This window comes from Heloderma suspectum, chromosome 1 (genome assembly GCF_057233095.1).
Source record: "Heloderma suspectum isolate Gila_16-S chromosome 1, 16-S_ref, whole genome shotgun sequence".
NCBI lineage: Eukaryota > Metazoa > Chordata > Lepidosauria > Squamata > Helodermatidae > Heloderma > Heloderma suspectum.
This window is the reverse complement of record NC_139458.1, coordinates 259,112,852-259,133,062: the sequence shown is the minus strand read 5'-3', so window position 1 is coordinate 259,133,062 and position 20,211 is coordinate 259,112,852. Positions and strand designations below refer to the sequence as shown.

The 20,211-nt window shown below is 41.0% G+C and overlaps 1 protein-coding gene across 1 annotated transcript in view; it reads right to left on the bottom strand.

Annotated features, from left to right (window-relative positions):
* Positions 1-1,281: 1,281 nt before the first annotated feature.
* The window catches only part of RANBP17 (RAN binding protein 17), a 271,515-nt gene continuing 252,585 nt past the window's right edge, over positions 1,282-20,211 (bottom strand). Inside the window, exons 27-28 of the mRNA XM_084825522.1 lie at positions 10,070-10,197; positions 1,282-2,007 (exon numbers count right to left, since the gene is read on the bottom strand). Coding sequence (XP_084681648.1) covers positions 1,911-2,007; positions 10,070-10,197 — 225 coding nt within the window. The 3' untranslated portion in view covers positions 1,282-1,910. The remainder of the gene's footprint in view (positions 2,008-10,069; positions 10,198-20,211) is intronic.

Genomic DNA, 20,211 nt, shown 5'->3' with positions numbered 1-20,211 from the left:
CTGGCGTGCTATGGTCCATGGGGTCACGAAGAGTCGGACACGACTGAACGACTGAACAACAACAACCTCTCATTAAACCACAGATTAGTGGAATCACAGTGCTGTTTTTGCTTGAAATGCAACCTAGCCTCATTTTGTTATCCTGTGGTTAAGTGAAAGCCAAATAAAACAGCTGCTTCATTGGACTGTTTGTGTCTTATTTAGCTCCAGTAACACGCATAAAAGGAAAATACGGCAAGGACATCAGGACAGACTGTGTTCCTAAGAAATACTAATTTAGTGCTACTTACCTAGGAGAAAATAAAAAATGCATATTCAAAGAATGTGTTAATGATTTTGAAAATAAACAGCAGCATGATTTGCAGGAAGCTGAACCAAATTCCCATAGAAGAATGTGTAAAATGATATAAATGCTAATTGCACAAAATAGACTGTGTACAATACAAGCAACTCAATCCCCCTCCCCGCGAAATCTTTATTCTAAAAATAACAGTATTTCAAAGCAAGTCCCACTGTTTTCAACAGAATACAATTTGCAACGAACAGGCATAGGGGTCCTTGCTGATGGTTTTCACATTACACTTTGCTAGTGCTTAAGATATGTTGTGCTCTACAATAGTCGAACATCAGCTTTTGATATTAGATTCTGATACCAGCAACTAGAAATCCTTAAAATTTGTTAATATCACATTCTCAACACATTTGGAGCCTTCCCCAACCTGGTGCCCTCCAGACATTTTCAACTACTACTCCCAGCATTCCTGACCATTGGCCATGCTGGCTGTGGCTGATGGGAGTTGAAGGTCAAAAAATATGGAGGGCACCAGGTTGGGGGAGGCTGGGATACTTCATCAGTAATTCTTACCCAATCATGTGATGGGCATTCCTTGTTCTAGAAAATCAGAGTAGATCTCTCAAGCATGAGCCTTAGCATATAAAAACAACTATTCAGGGACACAAATGAAGCCTTTTTATGAAGCCTGTAAAGGTAAAGATGTAAAGGTACTTCATTTTGTCATGTGCTATTGACAGCTGCGGGTGGTGACGGCCGACAGGAAGCTCTGGCATGGGCTGGTCCATGAAGTCACAAAGAGTCGTAAGCGACTGAACAAATAAACAACAACAAACATTGACACACTATATCGCCTAGGATAGAAAGCTCTGTATTTGCTGGCTTCTTACAATGGCAGATGACTTCAGTCTTGTTCAGAGAATGCCATAGTACTTAACAAACACAAATTGTGGCACTGGTATTTTGACCTGGAATGAAACATTCAAGATGCATGAGTGTGAAACAAAAATTTATTCATACAAGGATGTATTATCATCTGTAAGCTTTTCAAAGGTCCACTTTCTGCATTTTCCTCTTTATTTAATCCAGAAAAGTCAATTTCCATTCTGTTAATAATTTTCTTATCGACTGTGCACTTTAGATGTAAATCCTTTAAAAAATCTACGTATCTACATATAGCCACATTGCACTCTGTTCATCCAGAGCGTTTGGATAGAGATGAGAGAAACAGTCAGATGACAATCACTGGCTTTTTAAAAATTCTCTGAGAAACTGTTTATTGGTTCAGTTGTGGAATTGAAAACCACTAGCAAATGCAGTCTCGGGGGGAAATACGTATTTTATTTTGTTCTTTGGTTAAGTCCTGTTTCTGCACAATTGCACTGAGAAAAGGAGTAAGAAATTTAGATAAGGAAGTCCAAAATGCTTCTTTAGGCCAAGTTTGATTTTACATTGTTTCCATTGTTACAAATCCTTACATTTATGCCAGAGATATAAAAAGGCAGAAGTTATTTAAAAAAATATTTTCTATGAAAGTCAAAATTTATCTAACAATATAGCGTGGTGCCCAACTGTCCAAGTCAGTTCATTATTATTTAAACACCTTTCAAGTTCAGCATCAACTCATCATTTCCGAACTGCTTGATTCTGATGCCCCCTCACAGCGCAGGGTTTCGGCCATGTCTCTACGGAAGACGGACATGTTCTGTGTGAATCTGTAACCAAGAAGACCCCAAACAAGTATCCTTTCAATTAAAGCATTTAGAAGAAATATTAGCAAATAAACCCGACATTTCATACCAAAGGTGTTAGAACTCTGAAAAAAGCAGTCCTCCATTAGCATAAAAAAAACCTCCTTCAGGTACAATATCGAATCAAAATTCCACTCCACCTTGTACTACCTCTGGAATTTCTTATTGTGCCCACATAGTCATCACATTTCGATTATTGATTCGGGGGGGGTTGAGCTTGAAGGGAAATCTTATTTTATTTATTACATTTCTATTCCATCCAAGAGCTGAAGTCTCTGGGTGGTTCACAAAATACCCCCTCCCCCAAAATGTGTCTACAACAGAATAAGGCATAGCCAAAATCTAAATTATCTGGTTAATCAATGTAGGTAAAACTATTTTCTTCTCGGTTCCTCAGACCACTTCTAGTTCAACACATTATTCCAGGGCTTTCATAGCGGGGAAGTTTAAAAGGTTTCACTAGAAAGTTGCTGCCTTCGCCTTCACTGTTGCCTTTGCCAAGAGAGGTTTTGCAGGCTTTTGAAACAATATAAAACTGGCACAACCTGTTGACCAAGGCAAGACTGAGAAGATTGTATACATACACAGTGATCCATCTTTCAAACCAGCACCAACTATCTGAAGAGACTACAGTTTTAGCCATAATTATATCTTGGGTTCGGATTTGTAAAAGCATAAATTGTATTGTTTTAAAATTAGAAGCAAACTTCCAAATCTCACCCTCTGATCTGCCCAACGGGGATAACATTTTATGTGGAGTTAATGTTGCTATTATATTATGTCGCTGAAACCCTCTTTGAGCCCAACAGAATCCTCATCTTACAAACAGCTCTACATTTGCAGTCCTAAATCAAACCGGCGTAAAAGTGTGACAAGCCCCCAAATTTTGGGTGATGATGTAGGATGGAGGGAAGAGTTGAGAGACTGACAAATAAAGAGTAGAAATGGGATAAGGGCAGGGGTGTCGTTGGGAAGGCCCACCAGGGCACAGGCCCTGGATCTTTTTTAAGCTGTGCCCCAGATCTTTTGAGCTATCCTAATTGCCATTATTTTTTACATTTTCCCATTGACTTGCATTGGAAAACAGAAACGGCCATAACTTTTTTACTTTGTAGGATAAATACATGAAATTTAGAGAACTGGTAGCCCCCATGGCGCTGATTGAAGCTGCCCAATTTCAGGCAGTTAGGTCTAGTGGCTTTTGTGCTAGTCACAGGTACAATTTGCTATTTTCAAAAAAATCTGTCAAAGCAAAGAGCTATATTTTTTGTGTGCTTCCACGTAAGCGCATAGAGTTTGGGGACCTCACAGCTCCTATATAGATGATGGAATCTGCCAAATTTCAGACAGTTAGGTCCAGTGGCTTTTGTGCTAGCCACAGGTAAAATTTGCTATTTTCAAGAAAACCTGTCAAAGCAAGAGCTATATATATACAGTCAGGGCCAGAAATATTGGAACAAGGATAACTGTTTTGGCAGTTGGCCTCTGTACACCACCACATTGAAGCTGAAAGGAAACACACCCAGATGGGAGTGAAGTCAGGACTTTCAGCTGTAATTCAAGGGGTTTGACAAAAGTGGGGCACTAACCATTCAGGAAGGACAGCCAGTGGCATACACACACACCCATTGTTGGTGGCTCATAAGTTCTGGAACAAACCAACATCATTTCAAACTTAAGGATCTCCTTTAATACCTGGATGAAAATCCTTTGCAGTCAATGACTGCCTGAAGTCTGGAACCCATGGACATGACCCAATGCCGAGTTTCCTCCCTCAAGATGCTTCGCCAGGCCTTTACTGCAGCTGCCTTCAGCTGCTGCTTGTTTGTGGGTCTTTCTGCCTTCAGTCCTGTCTTCAGTAAGTGAGAAGCATGCTCTATTGGGCCGAGATCAGGTGACTGACTTGGCCACTGAAGAACATCCCACTCCTTTGCCTTCAGAAACTCTTGGGTAGCTTTTGCTGTATGTTTTGGGTCATGATCCATCTGCAATATGAAGCGGTGTCCTATCAGTTTGGCAGCACTCGGCCGAATCTGAGCAGAAAGTATAGCCCTATACACTTCAGAATTTGTCCTGCTGCTTTTATCAGCAGTCAGGTCATCAATAAACATCAGTGACCCAGCTCCATTGGCAGCCATACATGCCCATGCTGTAACATTGCCTCCATCATGTTTGACAGATGATGTGGTCTGCTTTGGATCATGAGCTGTTCCTTTCCTTCGCCATACTTTTCTCTTCCCATCATTCTGGTACAAGTTAATCTTGGTTTCATCAGTCCAAAGAATCTTATTCCAGAACTGGGCAGGCTTCTTTAGGTGTTTGCTGGCAAAGGCTAATCTGGCCTGCCTGTTCTTGAGCGTTACCAGTGGTTTGCACCTTGTTGTGAAGCCTCTGTATTTACATTCATAAAGCCATCTCTTGACTGTAGATGCTGCCAATGACATGCCTACCTCCGCAAGAGCATTCTTGACCTGGCTAGATGTTGTGAAAGGGTTCCTCTTCACCATGAGCAGAATTCTGTGGTCATCCACTTTAGTTGTCTTCCGTGTTCTTCCAGGCCTTTTGCTGTTGCTGTGCTTGCCAGTTAATTCCTTCTTTTTCAGGATGTTCCAAACTGTTGTGTTGGCCACTCCCAATGTTTTTGCTATCTCTCTGATTTTGTTTCCTCAGCCTAACGATGGCCTCCTTCACTCACATGGACACCTCTTTGGACCTCATGTTGGGAGTTCCAGTGAACAGCTACCAAATGCCAATGTAACACTCAAAACCACCTCCAGGCCTTTTATCTGCTTCATTGGTCATGGGGTACCCAGGAAACAGGCCACACCTGGCCATGCAGCTGCTTGTCAGCCATTCGTTCCATTACTTATGAGCCACCAACGATGAGTGTGTGTGTATGCCACTGGCTGTCCTTCCTGAATGGTTAGTGCCCCACTTTTGTCAAAGTCCTTGAATTACAGCTGAAAGTCCTGAGTTTCTGGGTGTGTTTCCTTTCAACTTCCATGTGGTAGTATACACAGGCCAAATGCCAAAACAGTTATCCTTGTTCCAATATTTCTGGCCTGACTGTATATTTTGTGCTTCCACATAAGTGCATGGAATTTGGTAACCTGGCAGCCCCTATGGAGCTGACTGAACCTGTCAAATTTCAGACAGTTAGGTCCAGTGGTTTTTGTGCTAGCCATGCGTAAAGTTTCCTCTTCTCAAAGACTAAAACAATAAGTAAAAACTGCCAAGTCACCCAGGGGATTAGAGATCCTAATTAGAAGATGTTTAAGGTGACCATTTGGAGGTCACTATCCCTAATCTCTGGTGTAGGTTTTTTTTGAGGCGCAAAAAACCCCTCTCCCCCTACTTTTCTGCTCTTACATGCCCACTGTTGGGAGCTTGCTTGCAATGAAATTTTGAAGAGGGAGAAGGAAGGGAAGAAAGAGCTTCATGTGAAATACTGGTATTTCACACAGCACCTGATTTTACTGCCCCAAACTGGAACCTTTGGATTCTGCAGAAGTTTAGTAGCTTCAGTACAGCAAAGGAACCAATCAGCCTCCACAAACTTCTTTCTCCCCCTCCACTTTAATTTCTCCTAAATAGCTGCAGGACTCAAATTATTTCAAAAGGAGGGTTAGGACTATGTGGTGTCATGATCGAGGAACTGCTAAGGCTTTTAAACAGGTTCTACAGTTTAAAAAAAGCCAGAAAAAGCCCTCTGCCACCTCACCTCAAAGAGTTCATTTAAGTATGTGCAACCCTTACAAACCCTTCACAGCCTCCTAAATTCCTTTGAAGTACTACCTCTCTGAAAGGAGACACTTGGCTTAGGGAATTCTCTCTACCCCCACCCCTGAATTTCAATCACCAATCGTCCTTTCTTCTTCCCTCCCTATCCTGTCCTGTCCTTTCTTCTCTTCTTTATTCCACCCAGAGCATATCTTGAGGAATTCTTAAAGAGAATTCTCTTCAGTGGGCAAGAGAAGTTCTGAACTGTATTTGACTTTATACAAACAAACACGAGGATTGGTTTTTCTCCTCCTCACTCAAGTCTCTGAGAAAAGTGGGTTCACATGGTTGCAGTTGCAGAGAAACAAATCTGGGGCTGTTTTGTTTGTCAGTTGCCATTATCCAGCAATAGGAAGGGCGGTAGCTCAGTAGCACCCGCTTTGCATGCAGAAGGTCCCGGGTTCAATCCCCAGCATCTCCAGGTAGGGCTAGGAAAGAATCCTGCCTGAAACCCTGGAGAGCCGCTGCTGCCAGTCAATGTCAACAATTCTGCGCTAGATGGACCCAGGGCCTGACTTGGTACAAGGCAGCTTCCTATGTTCCTATGAACAGAAAGCTTTAATAAAAATAGGAGTTTGGGGTTTGATTTTTTAAGTGGAGGGGAGATAAATACTGCTCATTTATACAACCCTATGTATGCCTACTCAGAAACCCCATTATGTTTAATAAGGCTTACCCTCAGGAAAGTGTGCATAGGATTCCAGCACGAGTTACTTTTGCAGGGGGGTTTGCACCTTGATGTTCTGCGTGTTTACTCAGAAATAAGTCCTAAGTTGTGAACGTGGTATTGCAGGCTTAATACAGTGCCTACCCAATACCACCTAATGAATTGACTACCCTTTCAGCTCAGTCCTATGTATGTTTTGTCATACATTTGTCATGGGAGGGGGTCATTTTGCATGAACTCTAGCTTCAGTGGTGAGGGAAAGGCACTTAGTACATGCTCAGAGTTTCTCCATAAATAATCCCTAGTTTTGAAAACAGACTCATTGGCTGAAACCTGGTGAAGTCTTGGCACAAATGAAGTTATGGGGAGGAAGATACATTGAGAGTTTGTGCATAACAAGGAGGAGGTAGAGAGGAGTTGCACAAAACAAGACACCTGTTTTTATGAAGAGTTGCTGGAGGATGGTAGGATGAGGAGGGATGGTTGCATAGAGGGGAATAGAATTGGTAGGGGGAGAATGTAAGTGCTTAGTGGTGAAAGAAAAGCATTCTGCATATGCTCAGAAGCACTCTATATTTAAGAACATAAGAAGAGCCATGCTGCATCAGACCAGTCCAGCATTCTGTTCACACAGTGGCCAACCAGATGCCCATGGGAAACCCAAAAGTAGGACATGAGTGCAATAGCACCTTCCCACCCATGTTCCCCTGCTGCTTATATTGGTGAAATGTAAATACATTCTAGTCATTCTAACTTTGCATGCATGTATATCCTTCAGAAACTTTGCAGGTTTCTTGCCTGGGAGACACTTCTAATGACCTGTGCATTTTCATACAAATTTACTCAAAAAACTATTGGGGAAGGGGTGAAGGAAAAGCAAATCACTCCCTCCCCCAAAATGGAGAACTCCCCTTCCACGTGAACTGCTGCACCTATCCTTCTGAAACTTTGCTGGTTTCTTACTTAGGGACAACTCTAGGCTGTCTGTAATTTTCAGAACAATGGTCCACAAGGAAAAAAAGGAGAGAAGTATGTCCTCTTTTAGAGACAGAGAGCTTCGGCTATTGGGCGGTATAGAAATGAAATAAATAAAAAAATAAAAAATAGAGACCTCAAAATGTCAAGGCCACCCTTGCACAAAAATCCTTGATCTCCTCTGATGGGGCAATGAATCATGAAATATTTATCCAAGTAATAAAAATGTTACTGGCAGTGTCCTTTAAAAGAAAACCAAAATATAAACCCTGCACCTATTTTCCTGACATTGGGCAGGTATAATCCCCTTCTAGGGGGTTACTATGCCTGAAATTATCATCCAGTTCTGACCAAGAGAAAAAAGTTATAGTTTTTTTAAAAAAAATTCCAATGTAGTCATCAGGAAGCAAAAAGACTCTTTTTTCCAAATCTTGACTCAGGTTTGGTGTTGAGCTGAAATGGTCTGACTACAAATTGGCCTGAGCAGCGCCGGGATGTTTTCCAAAATGCTGAATCGGGGTACAAGTTGAGGTGGGGTGGGGGGTCAGTGCACACTTCTTATGTATGTATGTAATCTATACACACATGCAAGCACACCACATGCACACACCACACACACACACACACACATATATATATATATATTACAGGCATGCTTAGTCTCGGATATATATATATATACACACACACACACACACACTATATATATATGCGCGCGCGCGCTCTCTCTCTCTCTCTCTCTATATATATATATATATATAATGCAAATTTGCATTTTATGCAAATGTGTGTTATGGGCCTGTGCCCCGGATCTTTTAAGAACCTAGCAATGCCCCTGGATAAGGGGACTCCGAAATCCCACCATTTTTGTTTGTCCCTCAAAGATCTACATTTCTATGTCTTATAACAGCAAACATAGACTTGGAAGTATGCTTTGCAAAAATACTAAAGGGATCACAAACAAGGAAGTATGCCTAAATAAATTTTGTTTTTCGGTTCCCATAATTGCATACAATTCATGAAGACTTTTTTCGCCAGTACTGTCTTAAGTAAGAATAATCTAAAATAACAATGACGAGCCCATTCGCAGCAGTCTGGCTTTCTCCATGTTCAGGCTGTATCTGGTCATATTAGATTTTTTCTGTTTATGGCATATACACTAGATGTTCCTGCCTGTGTGCCAGTTCACAGTTCAAATGCAATGGCCTATGGTGAGAACCAGTGTGATGTTAAAGCACTGGCTCAAGACTGGGAAGATCCAAGTTCAAATTTCCCTTTCGGCCTTGAGTTCATGGGATGACCTTGGGCCAGTCACTATTTCTCAGCCTATAGTGTTGTTGGGAAGATAAAATGGGGGATAGAAAGGTAATGAAAATGGCTAGAATAGAAAGTAATCACATTTATCTAAAATATGCAGATTTGATGCCTATTAAATTGCTCCACATCACAGCTATTATAACGTAGCATGATGGAGCAGATTGCCACATCACTGGGGTAGTTTTCTCCATGCCATTACTTTCCAGAGGAGTAGCCATGTTAATGTATTGCAGAAAAAACAACAACAAGTCTTGTGACTCCTTTAAAGATTAACAAATTTATTCTGGCATAAGGTTTTGTGGACTACTGAGAGTTTCAGGTACCCTAATACAACTCTTTTCTTTTCAGGTGTTTGTGCTAGCATGGAGAAAAGTGTCCCAGTTGTTAGATGAACCCCCCCGCCCCCACATCTGATGTTGAGGATGAACAGGAAACACAGCCTTGATGGCCTACGGCTTTTAGCAAAGGAACAGGGGGGGTCAGACAGAGAGATGTATCTGATTACCTCTCACTTTTGAGACTTATGGCTACTTCAGGAGCAGCATGGGGAGGGGCGAGTCCTCGTGTACTCACCCTTTACATCTCCTGAATTAAAATGTTACCAGAGTGGAGTGAGAAGTAACCACATGAAAGCAGCAGACCGTGTCAGTTCTGTAATTAGGAACTTGCCCTAAGTGAGGATTTTAGAGGCTATGCTTTTTCCCCAAAGTGGAAGAATATGCATGAAGAACATTGAGTCCAAATGACAAATCATACGTTTTCCATATGCATTCCTCCGAGTAGGAAAATGGGCCCTAAAGCCTGTTTTCTTAAAAATCAAATAAAGGGATAAATACTGAGTCATTGAAACTTTTATTTCACTGGATTGGATGGAGAGTAAGGCTGCAATCCTATACCCACTTACCTGGGAGTAAGCTTCATTGAAAACAGTGGGCAGAACCCAATGTTGCACAAGCAGACTTCTGCTCATGTGATGCAAATTTCTCCTGCACTCCTCCCTCCTGCCCCCACACCATGCCAAAATCTGCTCTGAAGAGTAATACATCCAGATGGTAGCACATCCTGGAATTTATTCTCAGTTCCATGCTGATGGCCACCCTAATTCAACAGCACTGACAGCCTATCCTATTTTCCCAGCATATTTGAGCAAAAATATCTGGATCCTGCAGAACAATTGTGCATTTATTGTGTGCAATATACTTGTCTGGAAAGGTCCTTATTTTATAGATGTTTTTGTCATTCCATCTTTAGCTGTCTGTTCAGGATATGGGGATATGGGGAGCTTACCTGTCTCTGTTCTTTACCAGAAGGTTTTGCTCTACTCCTTCCATTAGGTTCCTGAAGCACTGATGAAGCACTTCTCGTTTCTCAGCAGGCTGACTGTTTATCAACCCCAATCTTAATTCACTAAAATACTGAGAAGAGAAAGGAGAAATAATCAGAACAAACATGTTGGAAACAAGCATCTACCATAGATTATAGGATCAGATTTTTCAAACCTTGCTTATAAATGAGCTCAATTTTGGGAGTATGAATGCCTAATTCCAGCTGTAGTTCAGAATGGTGCCATTTTGTGACTGGAACGAGTTTCCAAGGTTATTTAGTCCAACCTGCTGCATTGAAGCATTCCCAGATATTAGTAAGATGTCAGTCCACATCAAGACAACAGCATGAAACCAAGCAGAAAGCGTGTGGGTCCAACATACCCCAGTGCCAAGAGGGCAAGGTGGAATAAGATCAATGGAACACAGAGGCCACAGTCAATTTAGTTGTATTTAAGTCCCACTGAAAGCCACAGAACAAGTTAGACATGAGCAACTTATGTTCCATTTATTTCTATAGGATGTCAGCATGAGTAATTATCTCTGGATTGAGGCCAGATAGTTCCGTTACGCTGGAAGTAGACAAATAATGCTTCAAAAACATATGTGGTGGCTATAGGGAGGTTGAGAGGACCTTCTTCCACATGTTCAAAGAATGCATGAGGGGGCTTGCGGGATTGCATGGATTAGCCCAAACTCATGCTGGCCAGGCTGCCAATGGCTGTGCATGAGAAGGGGTTGAGTACCTCCATATGAGGAGGATCCCAACTGGGATCTTTCTCACACACACCAAATATATAGGCAGCAGGGCTTGTGGCTGCTGGACGCATTGGGAGCTCCATAACTCCCCTCACACATTCTTTGAATGTGCGGGGCGGGGGGAAGTTGCCTGCCCCCTGCCCCCCCCCCATTGGGACACAGAATGTGCACCCAAAAAGCAGACACAATGGATTCATGAGCACAAACATCTGGTACAATGGAAATGGTTACTCTAGCAATCATGATTTCTGGAGAGCTGTCTGATAAACCCACCATTTTATTCTCTCCTGCAGTTATTCCATGAAAAAATGTTCTGAAGAAGTCAAAAGCTTGTAGTTTCCAAAACCAAAATGGAGAATACGCTCACCTGAGCCTATAAAATAGAATGTGCTAGTTCTGACATACCAAAGTTTTCTGCATGTGGCTTCGCAGTAACAACTTCTCTGATCCCAGGATTGGGGATCAGCTGCTACGGTACAGGAATTTCTTTGGGAAAGCTACACTAAATGCTTTGATTGTCCTGGCTGTATGGTCCATGTCACTAATTATATTCTCCATGTGAATGTGTCCCAGGGATAATCAGGATACACTGTGTGAAGAAGATTGAGTGACTGCTTCCATGTATAAGCCATTTCTCAAATGGGTTTACTGGGAACTCAACAGGGGCTCCTTGATGAGAAGATCAATAATGGAGGACAGGGTTTCCTGAAAGATATTTGCTATCAGGAGCGCCCTAGCTGCCTCTTAAAGTCCCCTCCAATAGCCAACTCAAGACACAGACGAAAGGGATTCTTTCCAAGCCTTTATTCCTTTACAACTTAATGACTCTTTCAGATGCTAATTTCCAGCAACTAAGCAAGGAACAGCACTGGGGAAAGATAGCAGAGTAGCCTAAGCTGCAGGTAAGGCAGTTGGTCCGTTTGAAGGAGGAGGGCGGGAAGACTCTGAACTTATGAGCTATGGAGAGGTCTTCCCTCTTACCCTTGGGTCCTCGGGATGCGACCGTTGTTTTAGCGCCAAGCGGGCAGCTCCCTGCGTCTGTGCTGAGCGTCCAGCAAGGCCCCCTCCCCCGCTCTCTCAGTGCCAGGGTCACTACCTTTCTCAGAAATGCAGGCAGGAGGAATCTCTCCCTGCAGCTGCACCTCTGAGAGATGAGCGGGCTCCTCTCCCACGGGTTGTTGCTCCTCCTCAGAATCAGAACTGCTCTGGGGCTTTATGGGCTCAGTTTCCACCCTGACATTTGCACAACCATTACCAATCTTCTTCCGCGATGCACATTCTGCAGGGAAGTGCTGCACATGCTCCAGGGCATTCTTTTGAGTTTGTGCAAGAAAAGGCAACTTTCAAAAAGGCAGAGAACTGAGCGTGAGCCCTAGAACGAAGGTGGGCAGATGTCAGGCTTGCAGGCTTTTGAATTCTTTTTTTATTACAGTCCCAAGCTCCAACAACTGCATCCTCGTGCTAGAGACACAGACCTAGAATTAAAGAAATGTGGTACCAGAACTGGAGACCAGACCTTCCATAGAAAGACCCTCTCTTGGTTACCCCAAGCTTTCTTCATTTTAGCAGTATAATTTTGAGTGGCAGAAGGGAGATCCTTGTTGCTGTTATTGTTAGAACACTTGGGATTCAAAAATCTTTGCTGATGAGGGGCAGTGTGATGATGGCAAGTGCAGACAAGATGGCAGTGCAGAACTGGAGCTCTTCCCCCAAACATGAGAATTTCTTAAACCATCTAGAGAGCTTTGGCTATGGAGTGGCATAGAAATGTAATAAATGAATAAATGAATAAATCTAGAATATATTCCCATCCCTTTAATTTATCTAGAAATGGCATGAACCAGAGCACTCCAATAAAACACAACAGAGACCTAAAATCATACTTTGAGGTGAGAAACAATGAACAAAGCATGGATCAACCCAGAGAAAAAGAGCCAAATATGGCACCCACAGCAGCAAAAAAGTGAAGGACAACAATGAGCTTCTCTCTGAAATATCAAACCAAATCGCTATGCTGAAAATCAACCTAACACTAGGGTGGGAAAACTCGCTCAAGCCACTCAAGGAGAAAACTGAGGAGTTCTCAAAAGCAGTGTGGGATGCCTCTAGCAAAGCAAGTGAAGCCCTAGAAATCAGCACTCCTTGCCAAGCAGAAATGGAGAGCCTTAAAAGATCTAATACTTACCTAGAACACATACATGACTTGGAGAACCGTAGTCACAGGCAGAACGTCTGGGTAAGAGGACTAAACATATCTGTGGACAATGCGAATCTAACTGCAACTCTTATTGAGATTTTTGCACACCTCTTCCCTCTATTATCTATAACATACGCTGATATAAAGAAAGCACACAGAGCCCTGGTGAAGGCCCAGACACATTATTATAAAGTTCCTTAACTGTTCCCTCAAAGACAAACTACTGCAGGCTATGAGAAATAAAGGAAGTATACAATACAAGGGCAAAACACTTCAGCTATATCAAGACTTAGCTTCTGAAATGCTACAGAAAAGAAAAAACACAAATTCTTCATCATCCCACTTCATAACACAGGAATTCCCTATTGCTGGGATTTCCCCATGAAAATTCTGATCACTCATGCAAGCAAAACTTATGCAGTCTCTACAATTGCAGAAGCCAAACAAGTACTACAAATCCTAAATCTCCAGCCAGATCCGTCCTACCCACCAGTTGAGGAAGAAGAGGATAGGGCCATTGGAACAAACGACACAGGCAACGGACAGATAAAGATACACAATTATAAGTGGGGAAAAGATCAACACTGAAAACTTTGATGGACCAGCCAAGCTGACAAACCTGGATCCTTCAACTTGATGGCACCTGAAAGACGTTGCTTCCTAAACACAGATTTAACATTTCATGGGAGAGATTACTATGAATAACAATTGCTAAGGCATAAACTATACTGTAAATATATTATTTTGTTATCTGATAATCTACTCATTGTATCAATGCTGCTCAACAGATTTATATGCATATAGTTACTTCGGGGGGGGGGGGAGTAGAATACCTAACACTACTCCTCAAGTCAAGCCTGCAAATTTAGAGGGGAAGAGGTTACAACTTCTGTATGGGTGCATTGCCTGTCAGTGCCTCACTCTCCTGGGTGCCAAAAGTTTTATGGCTATTTTATGCCATGATTACTGTTTTGTTTAACCTTGCAGGGGCAAAGGAAAATCTGGTTAAAAAAACTGAGTTCAGTTAATGAAAACAATGTAAGATCAAGTGTTCTTCATCATTTTTAATGGTTGAAATTAAAACTTTAAGCATAAATATCCAGGGTTTGGGAACCCTGGTCAAATGAAGATGAGTTCAGAAATTAATTTTAAAAGAAGAGAAACCCCAAATAGTGCTTCTTCAAGAGGCACATTTTAGAAAGAAAAGTGCTAATATTTTAAGCTCAACATGGACAGGAAAAGATTTCACAGCCTGTGGGACTTCGAAGGCTGGAGGACTGGCCATCCTGCTAGCCCAGAATTTTGATATGCAAATTCAAGACACCCTTTAAATACCCTACTGGACAATACATATTCATCAAAGGAAAAGCTGGAAACAGAGGCCAGATTTACACCTTGTCATATCGATACAGTCCTATCATAATGACACTATATCCCTCTTGTATATTTATACCTTGTAGCACACACAATGACATCTGTTGCAGTATTTAGTATAATATGGCATAAAAAGCAGGAAATAATGCTAGAAAAGTGGTATATGGAATATGTAATGTGCCCCAACAAATAAATACACTTCAACACTGATAAAAAGTACTAGTGTAGATACAGCCATAGACTTGACTATAGGTTTGATATGTGCTCCAAATTCAAATCAAATTAGTTCAGATTAAATTCTCCATAGACTGAACACATTTTTAAAAGGGAGAAATCATTGCGTGTGTATGTGTGTACACTTTAATTTGATACATGATCCAAAACTGGATAGGAAGGGGCAAAAGGTTTTTTAAAAATAAAGATTTTTAACAAGTTTGCTAAACTTCTAGAAGACTGTGACTTCATAGACTCATGGAGGAGTCTTCACCCAGAAGAAAGAGATTATTCCCATTTCTCTGCACACTATCACACTTACACCAGACTAGATTATATCCTTGTGTGAAGAACACTTTTACAAAACTTAAAGCATGCCTCTATTGGACAGATAATGTGCTCTGATCACGCCTGTGTGTGCACAGTGCTGCACGTGGGGATGGAAGAACAATATACATACATATGATCCTTAAATTGATCTCTATTATTGAATCAAATATCCCACAAAAAATGCAAACCACAATTGTACAATATTTAGAACTCAATAACACTCCAGAAATCTCAAAAGCAATTATATGGGATTGTTTAAAGGCAGTGATATGTGGCACAAGGAAAAAAATTATAAAAGGAAACATTATTAAAGAAAATAAGCAGCCTAGAACTAGAACATAAAAAGACTTCCAGCAAAAGGATATCCAAATGTCTACTACAGAAGCAGAATGAACTTAACATTTTGGAATTAAACAAAATAGCGAACTCATTACACTATTGTAATAAAAATATTATGAATTTGATTACAAAAATTCTAAATTATTGGCCAAAAAAATTTAAAAGAAACATTCCAGAAAGAAAATTTACTGTATAAAAATAATTCAGTTCATACTTTGCATAATATAAAAGAAATCCCCAAGCGTAGAACAAATAAATGAATACTTAGAAAAGACACAGTTAAAAAAAAGTAAGTGAAGGCCATCAATCTTTCATTAGCCAAAAAATAACAAGAGAAGAAATACAAAACACAATTAAAAAACTGAAATCCTACAGGGCTCTAGGGCTGGATGGTCTGCTTGGGGAATTCTATTAAAAATGATCAAAAACCTCACATCACAATTAGAAATTCTATTTAATGATATCTTACTTGGAGGTACTATCCCCCCGTCATGGCAAGATTCAAAAATAATAATGATCCTTAAACCAGATAAAGATTCAGCACTGATATATTCATACTGACCTCTAACTTTAACCAATCAAGACTACAAAATATTTAAATCAATTTTAGCTGAAAGACTTGGCAAGATAACTCCAACACATGTCCACCCAAACCAGACTGGGTTTTTATTAAAGGGCGGAACATAGTACAGCCTATCTGCAAAGTTCTCAGTGTAATACATCTTTGTAAAAAAGAAGCTATCAAAGCAATTATTGCTTCAATGGATGAGAAGAAGGCTTTTGATGTGGTGGAATGGCCTTTCCTGTTCAAACTCCTTACAAAATTAAATTTGGGCTCCTTTTTGTAAATACTATATCGAGACTATATCTTAATAATAATGCAATAATTGGAATTAATAACTATAATTCAAAGTCAATAGACATTAACAGAGGTACCAAGCAAGGATGCCCTCTGTCAACACTTTTATTTGCATATTACATTGAACCACTAGCAAAGCCAAAAATAAAAATAAGGAAATTTGTGAAATATATAAAAATGAAACAGACCATAAAATCAACTTATTTGCAGACGATGTAATTTTAACCCTTACAAAACCGAAATTATCTATCTCAAAAGCCACTGAAGAACTTAATAAATTTGGGGAGGTTGCAGGATTAAGTATACATTTTAAAAGATCAGAACTTTTGGCTCTTAACTTATCTAAAGAAATAAAACTGGACATTAGTAACGCCACAGGAATCAAAATCTGTTAAAAAAAAAAAAAAAGCTTCAACTATCTAGGTGTTAAAATATCAACCAATTTTATGAATTTACTGGAATGCAACTTTATTCCCCTAATTACACTAAATTAACTCTTAGAAATTGGTCCAAACTACATTTATCATGGCTAGGAAGAGTGGCAGATATAAAAATGATTCTATTACCAAAATGTTTGTACCTCTTAATTCCACTTCCAGAAGATACATTAAAAGCTTGGCAGAAAATGTTAAACCAATGTATATTCAAATGGTAAGAAATCTAGAATCACTAAAAATTCTCAATATAGACTACCTGACAGCAGGGTATAGTCTTACCAAATTTAAGAATGTATGAAGCATACCATCTTAAACAATTAATTAACTTGAACCACAGAAATAATCCAAAATCATGTGTGTTCACGGAAGTTGAGGACTGGAGTAAAATGCAGATCCAAGGGTTTTCATTCTTAATACAAAACATATCCATGGATAAAAGTATACAACCCCCTTTCTTGAATCTTACTCTGCAAACTGGGGAAAAATGGAATAAAAAGCGAATCCCCTTAATGCCTCTGTTTACTCCTTTTTTTAGCCCACTCATTATTTGCCAGTGCAGGGCCTCCCCAACCAGTGAAACTCCTCTCCATGGGAGGGAGATTGTCCCCAACTCATCCTACCCTCTCCCCAGCTGGCAGTTATGGGGGTTAGGATCGTTCTGCCCGTAACCTACTTCCATCTTCCAGTGTGATCTGGCCATTGAGTGAGTGCAAAGGCACTAGGATAACTGACAAGGCAGATTTTTAAATGTTACAAAATGTTTTATTAATATTTAATACCAATAAAAGTCTGTAAGCATATTTGGTATCTGCATTTAGGTTCTGGCTGCTCTGCACTGATTTCCTCCCTCCTCCGCCAGCTGTAGGCTTAGGCTCCCTTGATACAAAATGTCTGCAGAGAGGCCTGTGATTTGGGCAGCCCTGCACAAGGAACAGCCAAGATGCTCATAGCTCAGGGGTTAAAATCTCTAGCCAGTTATGAGGCAGAGGTTCAACACAGTATGAGAAAAAAAGATCTATGCAGAAAGGCACCAAATCAGAGAGACCAGGAATGGAGGCAGATGAGTACATGACGTGCTGCCTCTTTATATTCTATGTAGAGAATATCCAGACCTAGTGGAAGGGGCAGAACCACAGAAAAAGCACACATCTGCAATTTTATTTTATGTAACTGACGTTAGTGGCCATTTATGAGATTGTTTTTTCTGTAAGCTTAAACTCTTTAAGATGGCTGGGAAATGCTGAGAGTTGTAGGACTTTTTTCTGTCTAAACATGCATAGGATTGTGCCCATACTAATACAATTTAAAATAGTAAGACTTGGTGTAGTGTATTGTGCTGGGCTAGGATTGTGAAGCTTACTGTGGGAACCTGGGTCCATAGTTCCCTCTCAGTCTAGCCTCCTTCACAGTTGTGATAATAAAATGAGGAAGGGGATCATGTGCACTGCCCTGAGCTCCTTGCAGAAGGAGGGGATAAAAATGTAGCAAGAAATAATTATGATGGTAAGGAGGTATTACACAATCTATTGTGGCAGCTCTAGAATCACTGACAGTGCAATTGTATGCATGTTTACCTGGAAGTCCGACTGTGTTCTATGGGGCTTACTCCCAGCAAAGTGTACATAGGATTGCAGCCTGCCTCATCTCCAGGTTGCATCCAAATTGGTGCTGGAACCCTGAACCTGAAACAAACCACTTCTTATCACGATATTGTTGGCTTTCCAGAAACTGGAGCAAGGAAAGTTACGGGTACTTGAGGCACACAGAATATTTCTTGTTGGTTTGTATCCTCTACACTGGAACATTTTTTTTCAATAGACAGATTAACAACAACAAAAACCCACCTATCCACCCCATCACCTGCCTCCTTATTGCATACAGGTGCAAAGTGAATGGGTCTATGGTAGACTTGCTGATAAATAATGGCACACATCTACATTCTGCAGCTAACCAAGCTCCATGATCATTAGAATGCAATATTGTTCCAGAAGGAAGAAAATTGTGCTAGCTTCATATTTCTTACTATTCATGATTGCATGGCTATATCTCCTTGTGAAATATTTAATTCCTCCTTACACTAAAGCTTCTAAAATCAAAACCACATAATTAATATGGAGTCAGGCTAATATTTAATACTATAAATCAGACGCATTGGCTAAACAAAAACGTTGCCAAGAACAAGATTGGGAATGCATACGACTACTTATTTCCGCTTTTTATAATGATGCAGTGACTCAGGGCAGATAGAAAATTATTAGTTTTCCTCCCAAAGTAGGAAATATTGCTTCCATCTGTAAAGGATAATATTGTGATGTCATAAACTTTTTCTAAACACTGAATTTGCCCTTATTCCCTCTCAATCATTTTAAAAGAACTGCTCCTCGTATGGAGCTTGGATTTAAATCACAATAATACACCAAGAAGATGAATGACAGTGCTATTGGATATGGTTAAAATTGGATCCTTCAGCACAGGTGAATGATGAGACGGCGCTTCTATACTTGATATATTTTCTTCTTCTATTAGTTTCCTACCAGGGCTGGGATTTCAGTTTGAATTTTAATGTATGCGGCTGCTGCTAATCTTAGTGTCTTATTTTTTCCCAGCACCATCTTATTGTATAGACAATTCATTCTCCAAAGCAGTAATGCACTCCCACTTGTGACTGCCCAGGATATAAACGAATTTGGAATAAAGTCAGAACTCGCACTGAAGTATGGAGAACACTACAGGTCAATATCTTCAGGAACAATCCCTTAGCATCTGCAGCAAGCTTGTACATGTTCAAACTGGTTCACACTGTTGTACTGAAACGGGTCCCTTTTCAGCTGAGTACTACTGGACCCCAGCCATGAGCCCACAGACCTACACTGGCATGGGCAGGCCCCACAAAGGTAACTTGCCTGAGAAACGACAGAACTGTCTGCCATCAAGGCAGGCAGTTCAAGATGGTGAATATCAGTGACTACAAAACTCAGCATTCCACTGAAGAAATCCGAGCAACGGTTTACTGGCAACGGTTGTCCTTTGATAGGTTCTGGGTGCAATCACACATTTGGGGCTGTGCTTGCACAGGCCAGCATTGTGAAACATTCTGGGAAATTCTGGAGACATGGGAGGGCTTGGCTCCTGCCCTCAAGTGCTCTTGTGCTGCTCCGATGGGCACTCTGACCTGGTTCGCGCAATCGCAGGGTGGTTAATAAGCCACTATGGCTTGTTAACCACCCCATGGGTGCTGGTCACATGCTGGGGGGATTAACATAATTACGCTAAGCAGCATGACTTCCTGTGTTGTGTGAACCTGGCCAAGGTGGCTTGTTGCCATGGTTAACAAGCCACCCAGAACCCATGGGCTGTTGTAAGGTTCTGGAGTGGCTTGTTACCCATAGCAACAAGCCACCTTGGCTGGGCTTGCATGTCACGGGAAACTGCGCTGCTGAGGGTAATTATGCTAAACTCCCCTGGCATGCACAGTGGGGGAAAATAATTATTTTTCCTGCTGTGATCGTGCAAACCCGCCAGCTGAGGAGAGGGACAACACCCTTTTTGCTCACTTCTGCCCCTAGCTGCCACACAGATAGCAAACCCCAAACAAATTA